The sequence below is a fragment of the Scyliorhinus canicula genome, chromosome 11 (genome assembly GCF_902713615.1).
Source record: "Scyliorhinus canicula chromosome 11, sScyCan1.1, whole genome shotgun sequence".
In the NCBI taxonomy this organism is placed as follows: domain Eukaryota; kingdom Metazoa; phylum Chordata; class Chondrichthyes; order Carcharhiniformes; family Scyliorhinidae; genus Scyliorhinus; species Scyliorhinus canicula.
In genome coordinates, this window is record NC_052156.1 from 15,971,368 (window position 1) to 15,987,405 (window position 16,038).

Sequence of the window (16,038 nt, forward strand, 5' to 3'; positions counted from 1 at the left end):
ATTTGTTTCCCATCCCTCATTGTCCTTCAACTAAGTGGCGTGCTAGGTCATTTGAAAATGAAATGAAATTAAAATCGCTTATTGTCACAAGTAGGCGTCAAATGAAGTTACTGTGAAAAGCCCCTAGTCGCCACATTCCGGCGCCTGTTCCCGTACCAGCCTCCCCGAACAGGCGTCGGAATGTGGCGACTAGGGGCTTTTCACAGTAACTTCATTTCAGGGGACTTCTAACAATCATTGTTGTGGGTCTGAAGTCACATGTAGGCCAGACCAGGTAAGGGTGGCAGATATCCTTCCCTAAAGGACATTAATGAACCAGATGGGGGTTCGCGACAATTGACAATGGGCGGGATTTTCTGGTCCTTCCCACCTATGGGGCCTTCTGGTCCTGCCGAAGGTGCTCCCCCCCGCCCCCCCCCCCCCCCCCCCCCCCAACCAGCCGCCCCCCCCCCCCCCCCCCCCCCACCAGCCGCCCATGGCGGATTACCCAATGGCAGGACTGGTGAGCCATACAAAACATTGTAGCCATTTGAACACCAGTCCCCAGAGCATTGCTCCAAGTCTCGGGATCACTAATCCAGTGACAATAACATTGCCTCCCCTGCACTGTCTGCCCTGGTGTTAGTGTATAATTGCAGCTGGACTGAAGGGATAGTTCCAGTCTGCATCTTCAAATTCTCATGTGTCTGATAAAAGGAAGAAAGACTTGCATTCATGTAGCGCCTTTCACAAACTCATTTTTAGCGCTCCCCGCGTCATGTTTCCCAGCGGCAGAGGTGGCCCGCCATTGGCCGGTGGCAGGATCATCTGATACCGCCACTACCAATGGGGTTTCACCGTTCAACGCACCCCTCACCACCAGGAAACCCGAGCCGAGAGGGTATCCCTGGTGAGAACGGCCAGAGAACTCTGAGCGGGATGTCCCAAGCGCCAGTTAAAAGCTTCTGCAATTCCGGAAAATGTGACAGCCAGTTTGTAGTAAGGTCCCACAACAGCAATGAGATAACGACCAGATTATCTTCCTATTTTGGTGATTTCGCTGAGGGACAATTCTTTGGCCAGAACATCGAGGCGAAGACTCCTTCTCTTTGCTGAAATAGGACCATGTGAAGATAGATTACCCAAGCTAAAATTAGTAGGGAGTATTCAATGGAATGCAAAACATTCCTGTTCCATGGTGGCTTCAGTTGTTATTTTTAAACAAAATCATTCTCTGTGAATTTTCCATGGGGGTTGACGGAGGATTGGAAAAAAGGACATTACTTGAAAAAAACTCTTAACTTTCAACAAGTGCGTCAGTTGTGGTCCATTAGAAATACAATTCAAACCAATAAATAGTTCTGTGTAAGTGTGGGGGTCCCGGTACATGGGCCTTTGAAATATGTTTTGAGCAGATACAGGAATGACCAGAAATACTGTCGAAATGTGGGCCCTTATATCGAAAAGACGAGAATGAAAGGCAGCAATGGAAACACCGCGTCAGAGCACACCTGGAATACCGAGAGTCTAGTAACCACATCTTAGGAAAGATACATCAGCCTCATCGGGAGTACAATGTAGGTTTACCAGAATGATGAACGGGCTCCACAACAGTTAAATTCTGAGGAGACTCTGTACAAAGCGGAGTTGGTATTTCTTGAGGCAGCTAGTCCTTAAAGTCAAATTGGAACTATTTTTTAAAAGCACCTCTATCTTGATAATATCCGCCATTTTGTGGCGGCGTTGCACTATCCGGGGAGATCCCAGGAGAGGTCTGTCGCGGGCTCCCCGTCAGCCTTCATGCCTCGCGGGATCTACCCAAGTCCTGCTAGGCGTCGGAATCTAAAGCACGCCCAAAAGCGGAGTGACCAAACGGCACGTGCCTAAGTAGGGGTTAAACCTACTTGAGCGAGCTTACCCAGGACCTACCAGCCTCCCCAAAGAGGCTTCAGCCTGGCGCCTTTCGGTATTGGTCCACACAAACGTGGGCCAGGTAGAAGGCTACCAAGGGGTCTCTCGGGCCACCTGAGACCTCTGGGTGGTCAGGGTCAGTGCAGGGTGGCTCCCTGGCCCTTCTCCTGGAACGTGGGCACCTTGGCATTACCCACTTGGCACTGCAGCCCAGGCACGGGCACCCGGACTGCGAGCGCCGGGAAACACGCGGCCATGGGACTTTGTTACCATTTAGTTGAATCGCGCCCCAAGTGTCGTTTTTAATACCGGTGGCGAGCTCACTGGCAGAGCCGGCGGAAAACTCCCTGAAAAACCACAAATGAAGTCCCAAAAGACGTGGGGCGGAATTCCCCGACTCCGGGTCGAAGAATCGCCGGGCTCGACGGCGGTCACCGGAGAATCGCCGCCATTGGTGCCGCCGCGGTCGGTGCGGCATCGGTCGGGGGGCCGCTCTACCCAGCCCCCCCTGGTGATTCTCCACGCAGATGCGCCGAGATAGCCCGGCGCCGTTCACATGCAGTCTTACCCGGCGGGACCTCGGCGTCCATCCTGCGGGGGGGGGGGGCCTGGTGGGAGGTAGGGGGAATCCGACCCCGGGAGGGGCGGGGGGAGGCCTCCAACATGGCTGGGCCGTGATCGGGGCCTACCGATTGGCAGGCCGGCTTCTCCTGGTGGGAGGCCTCTTTTACTCCACGCCGGCCACTGACATGTTGCATCAAGGCCGGCGCAGTGAAGGAAGCTAGCGTGCATGCGCGGGTTCGCGCCCGCCGCAGCGCGCATGCTCAGACCCACGGCGCCCATTTGATGCCGGTATCAGCTGCTGGAGCTAGGTGAGTCGCTCCAGTGCCGTGCCATTCTGAATTCTCCCTCTGTGTACCCGAACTGGCACCGGAGTGTGGCATCTGGGCTATTGTCACAGTAACTTCATTGCAGTGTTAATGTAAACCTACTTGTGACACTGATAAAGATTATTATAATTTAAAAATGTTTCCATTAAATTCCGCCCAATGAGTCCACCACACTTTGGAAGGAGTTTAAAAATAAAATTGCAGATTATAAAACATTTATGGATTGAGGAAATTACTTAATCCTGGGACTTACTGGAATCCCTGTAATCGCTGGGAACAGGTGGTATTGTATTGCGAGTTATCATATTTACGGAAGCTTCCAAACGGTTCAGTAAATCTGCATGCTCTGAAAAACAAGATATCATTTTTGTCAGCGGGCTTAAGGCACCATATTAAACCAGTAATTGAACCAAACACAGCGCATCATAATTAGATAATGGAAGTAGAAAGGATATGCATGTTATCAAGGGGTGATCCATTTTCTGTGAATGGAAATTATCTTCCACCCGGATAGATTGAAAATTCCCAAATTTCACAAAAAGCTACTGATTGGGTGGGATGCAAGGAGAGTGGGTGGGGGGGGGGGGGGGGGGGGGGGTGTATGTCATCAACATCCTCCCAAGTGAGTCCAGCTTCCTTATCCAGGCAACAGTGTTGAAGATCAAGGCAAACACTGAGTCTGATTTCAGGAATGAGATAAAAGCAAATTACTGCGGATGCTGGAATCTGAAATGAGAAAATGCTGGAAAATCTCAGCGGGTCTGGCAGCTGTGACAAAGAGTCATCGGGCTCGAAGCGTCAGCTCTTTTCTCTCCCTACAGATGCTGCCAGACCCGCTGAGATTTTCCAGCATTTTCTCTTCAGGAATGGGAGAGCTGGATTAAATTGTGCATCACACCAGGAGCTGGCTGCTGACAGCCACCCGTGTGCATGGGTGGCTAAAGAAAGGAAATGGAACAGCCAAAGAAACGCAAGGAAGAAAAATCACTTCAATTCACGGAAAACCTTTTGTTTAATCAGGAGGCCAAGGTGCTCCACACCCACTGAAACATTCTGAAGCAAAGTGATTGGTACATAGTTAGGGATAGAGGAAGAGGAATAGGCCAGTAGTGTTTTGAAACCATTTCACCATTATTCATATGGATCACTGGATTAAGTCCATCTATTTGCCTTAGTTCTTGTGGTGAATGTAACTTGGTAATTAACACTGTATCTTTGTAAGCGCAGTAGCGTTATCCGACCACTAAGGGGAGTAGCTCTGGGAATGCTCAGGAGTTTGTACGGGGCTCCACCCTTGGCTCCGCCCACGACTCCTCCCCCTTGTGCTGCTGTATAAATACCCTTGTCCAGAGTCAGCCTGCAGTTCACCGAGAGTTCATCAACGGGTAACAGGCTGGCTCTGTAGTAAGTAGAATAAAACCACTGTTCATATCGGCAAGCACGTGTCTGGTGAATTGATGGTTCCATCAGTTCTATAACCCTTCACGCCTCGAAGACGGCAACCATTTTGCAAATGGTGAGACTCCACAATGAGGTAAGCAACCAGCTTATTGTTGTTGATGTTGTTTCATGTCAAATGTTAGTCAAGACACGGGAAGAATTTCCTCTGCTTCTTTGAATAATTTCATGAGATTTTTCAAGCCCATCTATGGCTGATGATAAATCAACATTCGGTTTAATATCGTACATGCTTTTAAAAAATGTGTTAATGGGATGAGGGTATCACTGACAGAGCCAGCATTTGTTGCCCATCCCTAATTGCCCTTGAATTGAGTGACCTCCTGGGGTATTGCAGAGGGCAGTTGAGAGGTAACCACATTTCAGTGGGTCTAGACTGGAGTCACATGTAGGCCAGACTGGGCAAGGATGACAGATTTCCTTCCCTAAGGGAACATTAGTGACACCAGAAGGGTGAAGACTTCAAGCTTTATGTCCATGTCTATCTGTTGACACGTGCCTAGATTTAATAAATGAAGCCACAACATGTTTACCCAATCCCTTATGAGTGAATGTTGTTTTTATATCATCAGAAAAACACTAAGGATGTGATTTTCCCATCGCATTGTGCCCAGCACTGATCCTGTTACACCGGGTGTATCGCGGGAGAGGCCAAAAACCGGTTTTCACGTCAGTCGCCGAGGCACGCGCGATGCACCCGACCCACAATGCATGACCTAGAATTATAGAATAGAATCTCTACAGTGCAGAAGGAGGCCATTCGGCCCATCGAGTCTGCACCGACCCTCCGAAAGAGCATCCCACCCAGGCCCAATCCTCCGCCCTATTCTCGTCACCCCACCCAACGTTTGGGGCAATTTATCATGGCCAATCCACCTAACCCGCACATCTTTGGACTGTGGGAGGAAACCGGAGCACCCGGAGGAAACCCACGCACACACGGGGAGCACGTGCGGACTCCGCACAGACACCCGAAATCGGAATTGAACCCGGGTCCCTGGTGCTGTGAGGCAGCGGTGCTAAGCACTGTGCCACCACACTCGCTCGGTATGATCCAGATCAGCATACTTAAATTAGTCATTAAACACATTTAAATATGGACAGCCCACTGGAGGTCACTGTCTCCCGGTTCCCGGTATTCACCGGCCTCATCGGTGAAGCCTCACGCCGGCGCGGGTTAGTACTGGTCTCCGGACGCAGAAGGTAAGGCACTGACAACCTGGCACTCTGACAATGCCAACCAGGTTGCCGGGGCGGGACATGAAGGGGGCCATGCCCATAAAATGAAAAGGGGGTTGAAGGGAGGTAATGAAGCAGGGTTATGATGGGTTGGGGGGGAGAGACTGAAGGGGGAGGGAACATAAAGATGTGGGGGGGGGGGGTTGTCCTTAAAAGTGGGGTGGCCCTCAGCGACCTCATAGCTGGGTGTGTTCCACCATTCAACTCCAACATAGCTTGGAGTGATTTTAGATAGGGCACTGACCTTACGGGAACACCTAAAAATAACTGCGGCCAAGATTAAGTTGCGAAACAACTTAATTGGCATTTTACAGCCTTTCAGACATAGCATTGAGCTCGACAACTTCAGACCGTGAACTCTCTCCTCCCACCTTCACTCCATTTTTATTTCTATCAATTTATTTTCATTTCCATCAATTCATTTTTCCTTCACCATTGTCTGTCTCCGCCCCTCCCCTCCGCCCCACTAGGGCCACCTGTCCCCTATTCCAAATTGTTCTTTCACACACTCCTTACTTCCGTTCTGCCATTAACAATCCTGATCTCTTAAAGAGCCACTAGCAGCACCATTCTCAGTTATGATATTCACCATTCAGATTCTCTTTGTCTTTCTGTCCATAGCATCTTTGTCAATCTCCACCTATTGCTGGCCCCACTCAGCCCCACTGCTCCAAGCGCCCCCCCCTCCCCCCACAACAGTATAAATCTGATCCTATTTCCAGTTCTCATTAGCTTTGACAAAGAATCATCCAGACTCGAAACGTCAGCTCCCTTCTCTCTCTCTCTGCCATCTCCTGCTGAGATTGTCCAGTATTTTCCGTTTTGTCTCTGATTCCAGCATCTGCAGTACTTTGCTTTTAACTTGAGTGCCAATTTATCCGGTGAAATGTGGGATACTGGTATCGCCAGCCTCCGAACCTTAGCGTTGGCATGCACACACGCCACTTCATGCCGATCTATTCAGCCCATGCATGGTACGATGCCCATCAACGAGGTCGATCTGAGGGCAGCACAGTGGCGCAGTGGGTTCGCCCTGTTGCCTCACGGCGCTGACGTCCCGGGTTTGATCCCGGCTCTGGGTCATTGTCCGTGTGGAGTTTGCACATTCTCCCCGTGTTTGCGGGGGTTTCGCCCCCACAACCCAAAGATGTGCAGGCTGTGGGGATTGGCCAAGCTAAATTGTCCCTTAATTGGAAAAAATGAATTGGTACACTAAATTTTTAGGGAAAAAAAGGTCGATCTGGAAAAACCCTCCCACACAGGACCTCAATGCAAATTCCACCTGGACAAATGAATGTGAATCATTGTACCTGACAAGCAAGTACCTGGTCTCAAACCCAACACAACAGCCTGGTTTTAACCTTCCAAGGAAAGGCTGGCCCACCCTCAAGGTTCAGGACTGGCCACAGTCCCTGCTTGGCCAACCTCTACATGTGGAGCCCCCTGATCTGTCTGGGAGAGAGAAGACTGTGCACATCATAGAGGAACGTTCAATTCACAGTTTCAGCAGAGGCCTATCCGCATGCAACACCGCAAGACCGGAAGAAACTCTTTCAATTAGGGACATTGCATTCGCTAACTAAATAACCCCGGAAATTATGATTACACCGATAACCTCAGTAAGAAGTCTTACAGATCCTTCCTCAGGATTCACCTGATGAAGGAGCTGCACTCCGAAAGCTAGCGATTCGAAACAAACCTGTTAGACTTTAACCTGGTGTTGTAAGACTTCATACTGTGCCCACCCCGGTTCAACGCCGGTATCTCCACATCACAGGTAACTTCAAAATGGGGTTATCCTGAGTCAGGAAAATGGGGAGGGGGGGGAGCAGAGTTACCTTGACTCTTCTTCCTGTATATCACCAGTACAGCGATCAAAATCAGTAACGCCAGCAAAAAGACAACGGTGCCAATGACAATTCCCACTTTTGTATCGAAACCTTCCTCAACATGGATGACATAGCCAATGAAGTACTCCACGTCATTCACCCAGAGCTGAAATAAGAAAAGAAGAATCAGAACAAAATGAATCGTGACAGAGAAATGTATAATTTTCCACCCATTGACTATGAATAGGTCCCGGGCGGCACAGTGGTTAGCACTGCTGCCTCACGACTCCAGGGTCCCAGGTTCAATTCTGGCCTCGGATGACTGTCTGTGTGGAGTTTGCATTTTCTCCCCGTGTTTGTGTGGGTTCCTCCGGATGCTCCGGTTTCCTCCCACAGTCCAAGATGTGCATGCAAGGTGGATTGGACATGCTAAATTGTCCATTAGTGTCCAAAAGGTTAGGTTGGGTTACTGGGTTACATAGAACATAGAACATAGAACAGTACAGCACAGAACAGGCCCTTCGGCCCTCAATGTTGTGCCGAGCCATGATCACCCCACTTAAACCCACGTAACCCCGTAACCCAACAATCCCCCCATTAACCTTACACTACGGGCAATTTAGCATGGCCAATCCACCTAACCCGCACATCTTTGGACTGTGGGAGGAAACCGGAGCACCCGGAGGAAACCCACGCACACACGGGGAGGACGTGCAGACTCCACACAGACAGTGACCCAGCCGGGAATCGAACCTGGGACCCTGGAGCTGTGAAGCATTGATGCTAACCACCATGCTACCGTGAGGCCCCATGTTACAGAGATAGGGTGGAAGCCTGGGCTTAAGTAGAGTGCTCTCTCCTCCTGCAATGTAATTTCTATGATTCTTAATAGTTCAGGTGCCTGACCCGAAACATTGTGAAACAATCGGTCAAGCAAAATGGCAGCAATGGAAACTGTTACATTATGGAGATGACATGGAAATGGTCCATTTGGCTCAACTAATCTCTGCCAGTGTTTCAGCTCCACACTAGCCTACTCATGGCCCTCTTCGTCTACCAGTGTATCCTTATTTAGCTTTCTTCCTCGTTTACTCTTCCTTCCCCTTAAATAATAATAATAATCTTGTCACAAGTAGGCTTACATTAACACTGCAGTGAAGGTATTGTGAAAAGCCCCTAGTCGCCACACTCCGGCACCTGTTCGGGGACACAGAGGGAGAATTCAGAATGTCCAATTCACCTAACAGCACGTCTTTCGGGACTTGTGGGAGAAAACCGGAGTAGCTGGAGGAAACCCACGCAGACACGGGGAGAACGTGCAGACTCCGCACAGACAGTGACCCAAGCCGGGAATCGAACCTGGGACCCTGGAACTGTGAAACAACAGTGCTACCACTGTGCCGCCCACATGCACCCATAGTCCCCACACCAGCCACTCCTCATGGTGTTGAGTTCCACATTCCAACTGCTCTCAGTTTGATTGTTGGGAGTTGCCATCAGGGAAATGAGTTCCAGTTGCCTGAACTTCCTGATTTTTTCAGCCTCTTATTCTCCAATTGGACTCCATTACCCAAATATCCAAATAGACAGATTTCATCTACTTTTGGTCATTCAACGTTGCTTTCTAATTTTGCACCAATTTGGCCTGTAAACCGACTTTAATGAACGCAAATAACATTGTGCCAGTTGCATTATTCCAAATTTGCCAAAATTTACTTGGAATTATGTGTAGATTGTACCAACCTAGTTAACGCAGTGTCATCTTAGGAAGGTTTTGCCAAGAGACATCTTAGCCAAGGGGCGGGTGATTGGCTTGCTTCCAGAATGCTACAGTAACAAGGGTTTTCAAGATGCGTGGCATCAGCTCACCCTCTGACGTTCTTTACTTGGCCCCTGTTGGGTGGTGGTGAGAAGGGTCCTCCATGTCAGACCTGCACAATGGGGCAAGGTTTAAGGCCCTTAGGCCCAAGTACACTGAGGGGCTTGACATTTTGTAGACAGCTTGGGTTGTACGTCTGACAACGAATGTGCTTGACAAATAAAAAAGTGTTGAAATTGAATTCAGGCACCTCAGAGAAGAACGTGCTATAAGAAGAAAAGTTGCATTTTATTGCACTGGCTGTCATTTGAATTTGAAATGTTTTGCCACCCGGCTGAATGACTGACATTGAATGTGGGCAGTGGGCTGGATTCTCCGCTCCGCCGCGCCAGTTTTCTGCCCCGCCCCGCCGGCGGGATTCTCCGTTACACCGGCCGGGTCAATGGGGTTTCCCATTGTGGGGCAGCCCCACGCTGTCGGGAAACTCCCGGGCGCCGGCAAAACGGAGAATCCCGCCCTGGATTCTCCATTCGGGAGACTTCTGTACACTGCACTGATGTCTATGTTTATGTATTTACATTGTGTGTTTATCGTATGCCCTATTTATTCATGTATGGAGTGATCTGCCTGGACTATACGCAGAAGAATACTTTTCACTGTACCTCGGTACACGTGACAATAAATCAAAATCTATGTGTTCCCGCCAGAGCTGAACCACTTCACACTGGCGCAGGGACCTGCAACCAGAAACGCTCCATGGGGGGGGGGCTGTGTGCAAAATAGCCCCCCCCCCCCCCCCGAAAATGCAAAATCCTGCACTCCCCCCCCCCCCCCCCCCTCCCGCTGACTGGGGGATTTGTTGGATCACACCCCCCCTCAAAAGAACGCACACATGAGGGTGACCCCACCCCTCCCACCAGAGACCCCCAACGGAAACTCACCCCAATCAGAGAACCCCAATAACAGGTAACCCCGCCCCATAACAGTCGCCGCCCCCCCCCCCCTCCCAATAACAGGTCATTCGCCCCTCATATCGGACTATACATTAGACATGAAATGAATATTGTAAATATAATCTGTAACTTCAAGTGTAATAAGGCACCTCAGAGTGCCACATACAGCACTGTAAGAAACAAATTTCTCTTGCACATTAATAAATGTTAACTTTTAATTGTTATGTAATGAACGTTTAAAAATGGTATAAATCAAGCATATTTTGACTGAAAAAAATATAGCATGAAGAATTACATGATCACAGGATCGTTACAGCACACCAGGCCATTCAACCCATTGTATCTGTGTTAGTCTTCCATATGGTAAATTCACCTCATACCACTCTTCCCCCCCCTCCCCCCCCCCCCCCCCCCCCTCCCACCGACCCCCACCCCTCCCCCTATAACCCTGCACGTGTATCCTTTTCAGATAACAATCCAATTCCCTTCTGAATGCCTCAATTGAACCTGCTCCCACAACACTTTCAGGCTGCACATTCCAGACCCAAACCCCTCGCTGGGTGAATAAGATTTTGCTTATAGAATCACAGAATAATTGAATCCCCATAACCTCACCTAATCTGGACACTAAGGGCAATTTAGCATCGCCAATCCACCTAACCTGCACATCTTTAGACTGTGAGAGGAAACCCACGCAGACACAGGGAGGACGTGCAAACTCCACACAGATACCCAAGGCCGGAATCAAACCGGGGTCTCTGGCGTGTTGAGGTAGCAGTGCTAACCATTGTGCTGCCTCATGTTACCATTGTTTCTTTGGCAAGTTACCTTAGATCTGTGCCCTCTCGCTCTTGATACAAAAGTGTGATGCCCAGAACTGGACATGAAGGAATGAGATATCCACATTATGTGAGCAGCATAGTAGCACAGTGGTTAGCACAGTTGCTTCACGGCTCCAGGGTCCCAGGTTCGATTCCCGGCTTGGGTCACTGTCTGTGCGGAGTCTGCGCGTTCTTCCCGTGTCTGTGTGGGTTTCCTCCGGGTGCTCCGGTTTGCTCCCACAGTCCAAAGATGTGCGGATTAGGTGGGTTGGCCATGATAAATTGCCCTTAGTGTCCAAGAAGGTTGGGTGGGGTTACTGAGTTATGGGGATGGGGTGTGGGCTTGGGTAGAGTACTCTTTTCAAGGGCCAGTGCAGACTTGATGGGCCGAATGGCCTCCTTCTACACTGTAAATTCTATGTCAACACATTATGATACCATACATGGCGGCACATTGTGTCTGTCCTTGGCCTGCTGCATTGTTCCAGTGAAGCTCAACGCAAACTGGGAAACAATATCTTCCGGTTAGGCACGCTACAGCCTTCCGGGCTCAACATCGAATTCATCAACTTTAGATGATTAGCTCTACCCCACCTCGACCCATTTGTTTTCATCCCATTTCATTTTAACTGTTTTTTACCATTTCTTTCTCTCTTGTCTTTCTTTATATATATTCAACCCCTCCACCTTATCCACCTTTCGTTACCCTTTGGCCGCTATGCTTCCCCGTTCCCCTCCCCCCACACCGGCATCTATCACAGTTTACCCTCTGATGTTAGTTTCTCCGCTGTTTGGCCTTTCACATCTTTTGTTCTCTCTGGGGACTGCTATTAGCACTCTTTCCCCTTGGTTTCTGTGGCTATTAGCAACCCGGTTTCCCTGGGCTTCTGTGGCTATGATTCATCTTTCATTCTCACTCCACATATAGTATAAATATTTCCCACTTTCTCTGTCTTTAGCTTTGACAAAGGGTCATCTGGACTCGAAACGTTTGCTCTTTTCGCTCCCTACAGATGCTGCCCGACCTGCTGAGATTTTCCAGCATTTCCTTTTTGCTTTCAGATTCCAGCATCCGCAGTCATTTGCTTTTACTTATTGTGGCACAAGGCGCAGATTTCCTCTGTGGCCTTCGAAGCCATAGAAACCATAGCAAAGTAACGGTGCAAAAAAGAGGCCACTCAGCCCATTGTGTCTGCTCCAGCCAAAAAACAGAAAGGTATTCGAGTGCTCATTGTCATCCCACTTTCCACCCCTGGTCCGTAGTTTCGCAGGTTACAGCGCTTGAGGTGCAGATCCGGGTACCTTTTAAATGAGTTGAGCATTTCAGCCTTAACCACCACCTTAGGCAGTGAATTCCAGACCACCTTCGGAGTGAAAAAACATTTCCTCATGTCCCCTCTAATCCTCCCACCAATCCCTTTAAATCTGTGCCCCCTGATAATTGACCCCTCGGGTAAGGGAAACAGGTTTTTCCTGAATACTCTGTCTAGGCCCCTCATAATTTTGTACATCTCCCTTCCTGAAAGAAAATGGCAAAGGTGCCTCTAAGGTAGATGCTTCAAATTTCACCACAAAACAACAGGCGGAAAACGTAGAGAGATAAATAATTCAACTTGCAAACCTCGACTGGAAGCCCTTCGCTGGGGAAATCTTCAGGTTTAACTTTGATATTGCAGGTAATCTCCCCAACCCATATATCTTCATCACAGACCTTGCCTCCGACAGTAAGAGTCACATTCATGCAGTCACGCAGCTCGAACAACATTTTGTGCTGTCTCCATGGAAACAAAGTGAAATTTGTGTTAAAAAAGTTGACAAATAAACAGTTTACCTTTCAATCTTCTGCCGCACTTTCAGTAAAATTAAAATCTGAAATCCTTTCAAGTGCAAAGAAAATGCATCTTTTCCCCATCTTCAGCTCCATGTTGGAAACGGCCATTCTGGAAATGCCTAACTTGCGATTTCATTGACATTCAGGTCAATGGCAAACACTCTTTCTCTTTTCGTTATCTCCTTAATCGCGTTTTACAAAATGGGTTCCTTAAAAAAATTAAGGTGGATCTGATTAAAGTGTCAAATCTGGGGCGGGATTCTCAAATAATGGGGCTATGTCCCCACGACCACGAATCACTGCGGACTTTTTGCTAGGAAGTCCAGAGTGATTCTCCATTTTTAAGGGGGCCTGCAGGGCCCCGGAGCGCTCCTCGCACCTCCGGCTGCCAATACGGAGCCCTGCACATCCGGCCGCAGTCCCCGCGCGACATGGCGGACCCACACAGCGGGCCAGCGCCGAAGGTGGCCCCCGATCGCAGGCCTGGCCGTCGCGAAAGCCCCCCCCCCCCCCACCCAGTGACAATCACCACCCTCCGCCCCCCCCCCCCCACCAGGACGGCCACCGCAGCCACGACTACGAGCTCCCGCCGGGTGGAACCGTACATGAACCAGGCCGGCGGGAACTCGGCCGGTCGTCCGCAGAGAATTGCAGCGGGGGCCTCTTTCAACGCCTGGAGAATCGCGGGAAGGCGTCGCGGGTCCGACGTCCCATTCTCTGCCCCCTCGCCGTGCGCGATTGTGGCGCAAAGGCTCGGAGAATTCCGGTTAACACAGGACAGAATGAGGCCATTCGGCCTTATGAATGCATGGCAGCTCTCTGTAGAGTATGCAGCCAGTTCCATTCCCCAGCTTTATCCACATAGCCCTGCAAGTCTATTGTCCTCCAGTAATGCCCAACTTCCCTTTTTTTTAAATAATTTTTATTCAGGTTTTCAACAACAAATTTTATCACCACAGAGAAAAACAGTAACCCCTCCCCTCCAAGACAAAAACAATAAATTAACAAGAAAAATAAATAAGCATAAAACCATGAGAACAAACCCCCATAACAAACCCGTAGCCCCCCCCCCCCCCCCCCCCCCCCGGGTTGCTGCTGAAGTTTTTTTTTACAAATATTTTTATTGGGTTTTTGAACCCAAGAAACACATATATATACACATATTTAGAGGAGAAGGTCACACCCCAACATAAAAAAAATATAATAAAATATGAAATAGAATAACTGGTAGGGTATTGTGCAACCAGTTCAACAGCGGCAGCTCTGTACATCTGGCAAAATTGCCCACACCACGTAAGTAGGCGACTGCCTGGGGGGGGGGGGGGGGGGGGGGGGGGACTGGGGACACACACACACATTTGGGTGCCGGGGAGAAAATCACAGTGTGCGGTATTTGGCTGTGCTGTGTGTTGTCGTCCCCCCCCTCCGGACGGGTCTCGCTGCTGTCCCACTCTCACCCCCGCTTCTGCCGCTCCTCCCGTCCTCCATCTCCATTTTCCTCGTTCCCCGCTCCTGGAGGTGTCATGCACGTTTTGGCATCCTGTGCCCTCCCTCCGGCTCCCGCTTCCCTGCCCCCGCCCCACCCCGCCGGCCCTCCTCTCCCGACCGCCCCCCTCCACAGTCCGCCTCCCTCTCCCCAGGTTTAGCTGTCTTCCCCCCTCCCCCCCTCCCCGTGCTTCGCCCCTCCCTCCTCAGTTTTAGCCTCCCCCCCGCCCCCCCCCCCCCCAGTCCATCTCTCCCCTCCATGCCCCGGCTACCTTCCCCCGATTCCCCACCATTTTCCCCTGATTCTTGGCCACCCGACTATTCTTCCTCTTGTTCGTTGGCCACAAACAGGTCCCGGAACAATTGCGTGAATGGCTCCCACGTTCTGTGGAAGCCGTCGTCTGACCCTCGGATGGCGAATTTGATTTTCTCCATTTGGAGAGATTCCAAGAGGTCGGACAGCCAGTCTGCAGCTCTGGGCGGTGCTGCTGACCGCCAGCCAAACAGGATTCTACGGCGAGCGATCAGGGAGGCAAAGGCAAGGGCGTCCGCCCTCCTCCCCAGGAATAGATCTGGCTAGTCCGAGACCCCGAAGACCGCCACTATCGGGCATGGCTCCACCCTCACCCCCACCACTTTGGACATTGCCTCGAAGAAGGCTGTCCAGTACCCTGCAATTCTGGGGCAAGACCAGAACATGTGGGTGTGGTTGGCCGGGCCTCCTTGGCACCGTTCACATCTATCCTCCACCTCCGGGAAGAACCTACTCATACGGTTTCTTGTTAAGTGGGCTCTATGTACCACTTTTAGCTGTGTCAGGCTGAGCCTTGCGCACGTGGCGGTGGAGCTGACCCTATGCAGTGCTTCGCTCCAGAGTCCCCACCCTATCTCAATCCCCAGGTCCTCCTCCCATTTCTTTCTTGTTGCGTCCAGTACGGTGTCAGCCCTTTCTACCAGTCGGTCATACATGTCGCTACAGTTCCCTTTCTCTAGGATACTTGCGTCCAGTAGGTTTTCCAGTAGTGTCTGTCGTGGCGGTTGTGGGTACGTCCTTGTCTTCTTTCGTAAGAAGTTTTTGAGCTGCAGATACCTAACTCGTTCCCCCTGGCTAGCCGAAATTTCTCTGTCAGTTCGTCCAGTGTTGGGATCCTGCCGTCCGTGTATAGGTCCCTGACTGTCAGTGTCCCTCCTTCCTGCCTCCACCTTTTGAAGGTGGCGTCAGTCAGTGCTGGTGTGAACCTATGGTTGTTGCAGATGGGAGCTTTGTCTGACATTTTGTTCAGGCCAAATTGCTGCCGCAGTTGGTTCCGGGATTGGAGGGTGGCTGTCACCACCGGGCTGCCGGAGTGTTTTTTGGGTGGGGATGGGAGTGCTGCCGTGGCGAGGGCCCGGGAGGGAGGTCCCCATGCAGGGTTGTCGCAAATTTTTTGTAGAAGTCCGCCGGGAATCCGTCCGGTCCCGGCGCCTTCCCCGTCTGCATGGAGCTAATGCTGTCCATGATCCCAACTTCCTTTTTAAACAATGAGCGGGATTAGAACATAGAACACAAAGCATACAGAGCAGAATTAGGCCATTCGGCCCGTCGAGTCTGCACCGACCCACTCAAGCCCTCACTTCCACCCTATCCCCGTGACCCAACAACCCCTCCGAACCCGGGCCGGGTCGGAGAATTGCTGGGGGGATGGGGGCGGTGAGGGGCAATTCATGTGATTCCGGTCCACCGATTCTCTGTCGCCGCGGCGTCGGTCGGGGGTCGTATTTACCCTTCCCCCAATTGTAAACCTTACCCTGCTGCACGCACCTATCCCTCTCCATTACTAAAG

At 50.6% G+C, this 16,038-nt stretch overlaps 1 protein-coding gene across 1 annotated transcript in view; it reads right to left on the reverse strand.

Annotated features, from left to right (window-relative positions):
* The window catches only part of mst1rb (macrophage stimulating 1 receptor b), a 156,021-nt gene that overhangs the window by 19,767 nt on the left and 120,216 nt on the right, over positions 1-16,038 (reverse strand). The window contains exons 12-14 of the mRNA XM_038812334.1: positions 12,521-12,670; positions 7,316-7,472; positions 3,034-3,126 (exon numbers count right to left, since the gene is read on the reverse strand). Of these exons, the coding sequence (XP_038668262.1) occupies positions 3,034-3,126; positions 7,316-7,472; positions 12,521-12,670 (400 nt within the window). The remainder of the gene's footprint in view (positions 1-3,033; positions 3,127-7,315; positions 7,473-12,520; positions 12,671-16,038) is intronic.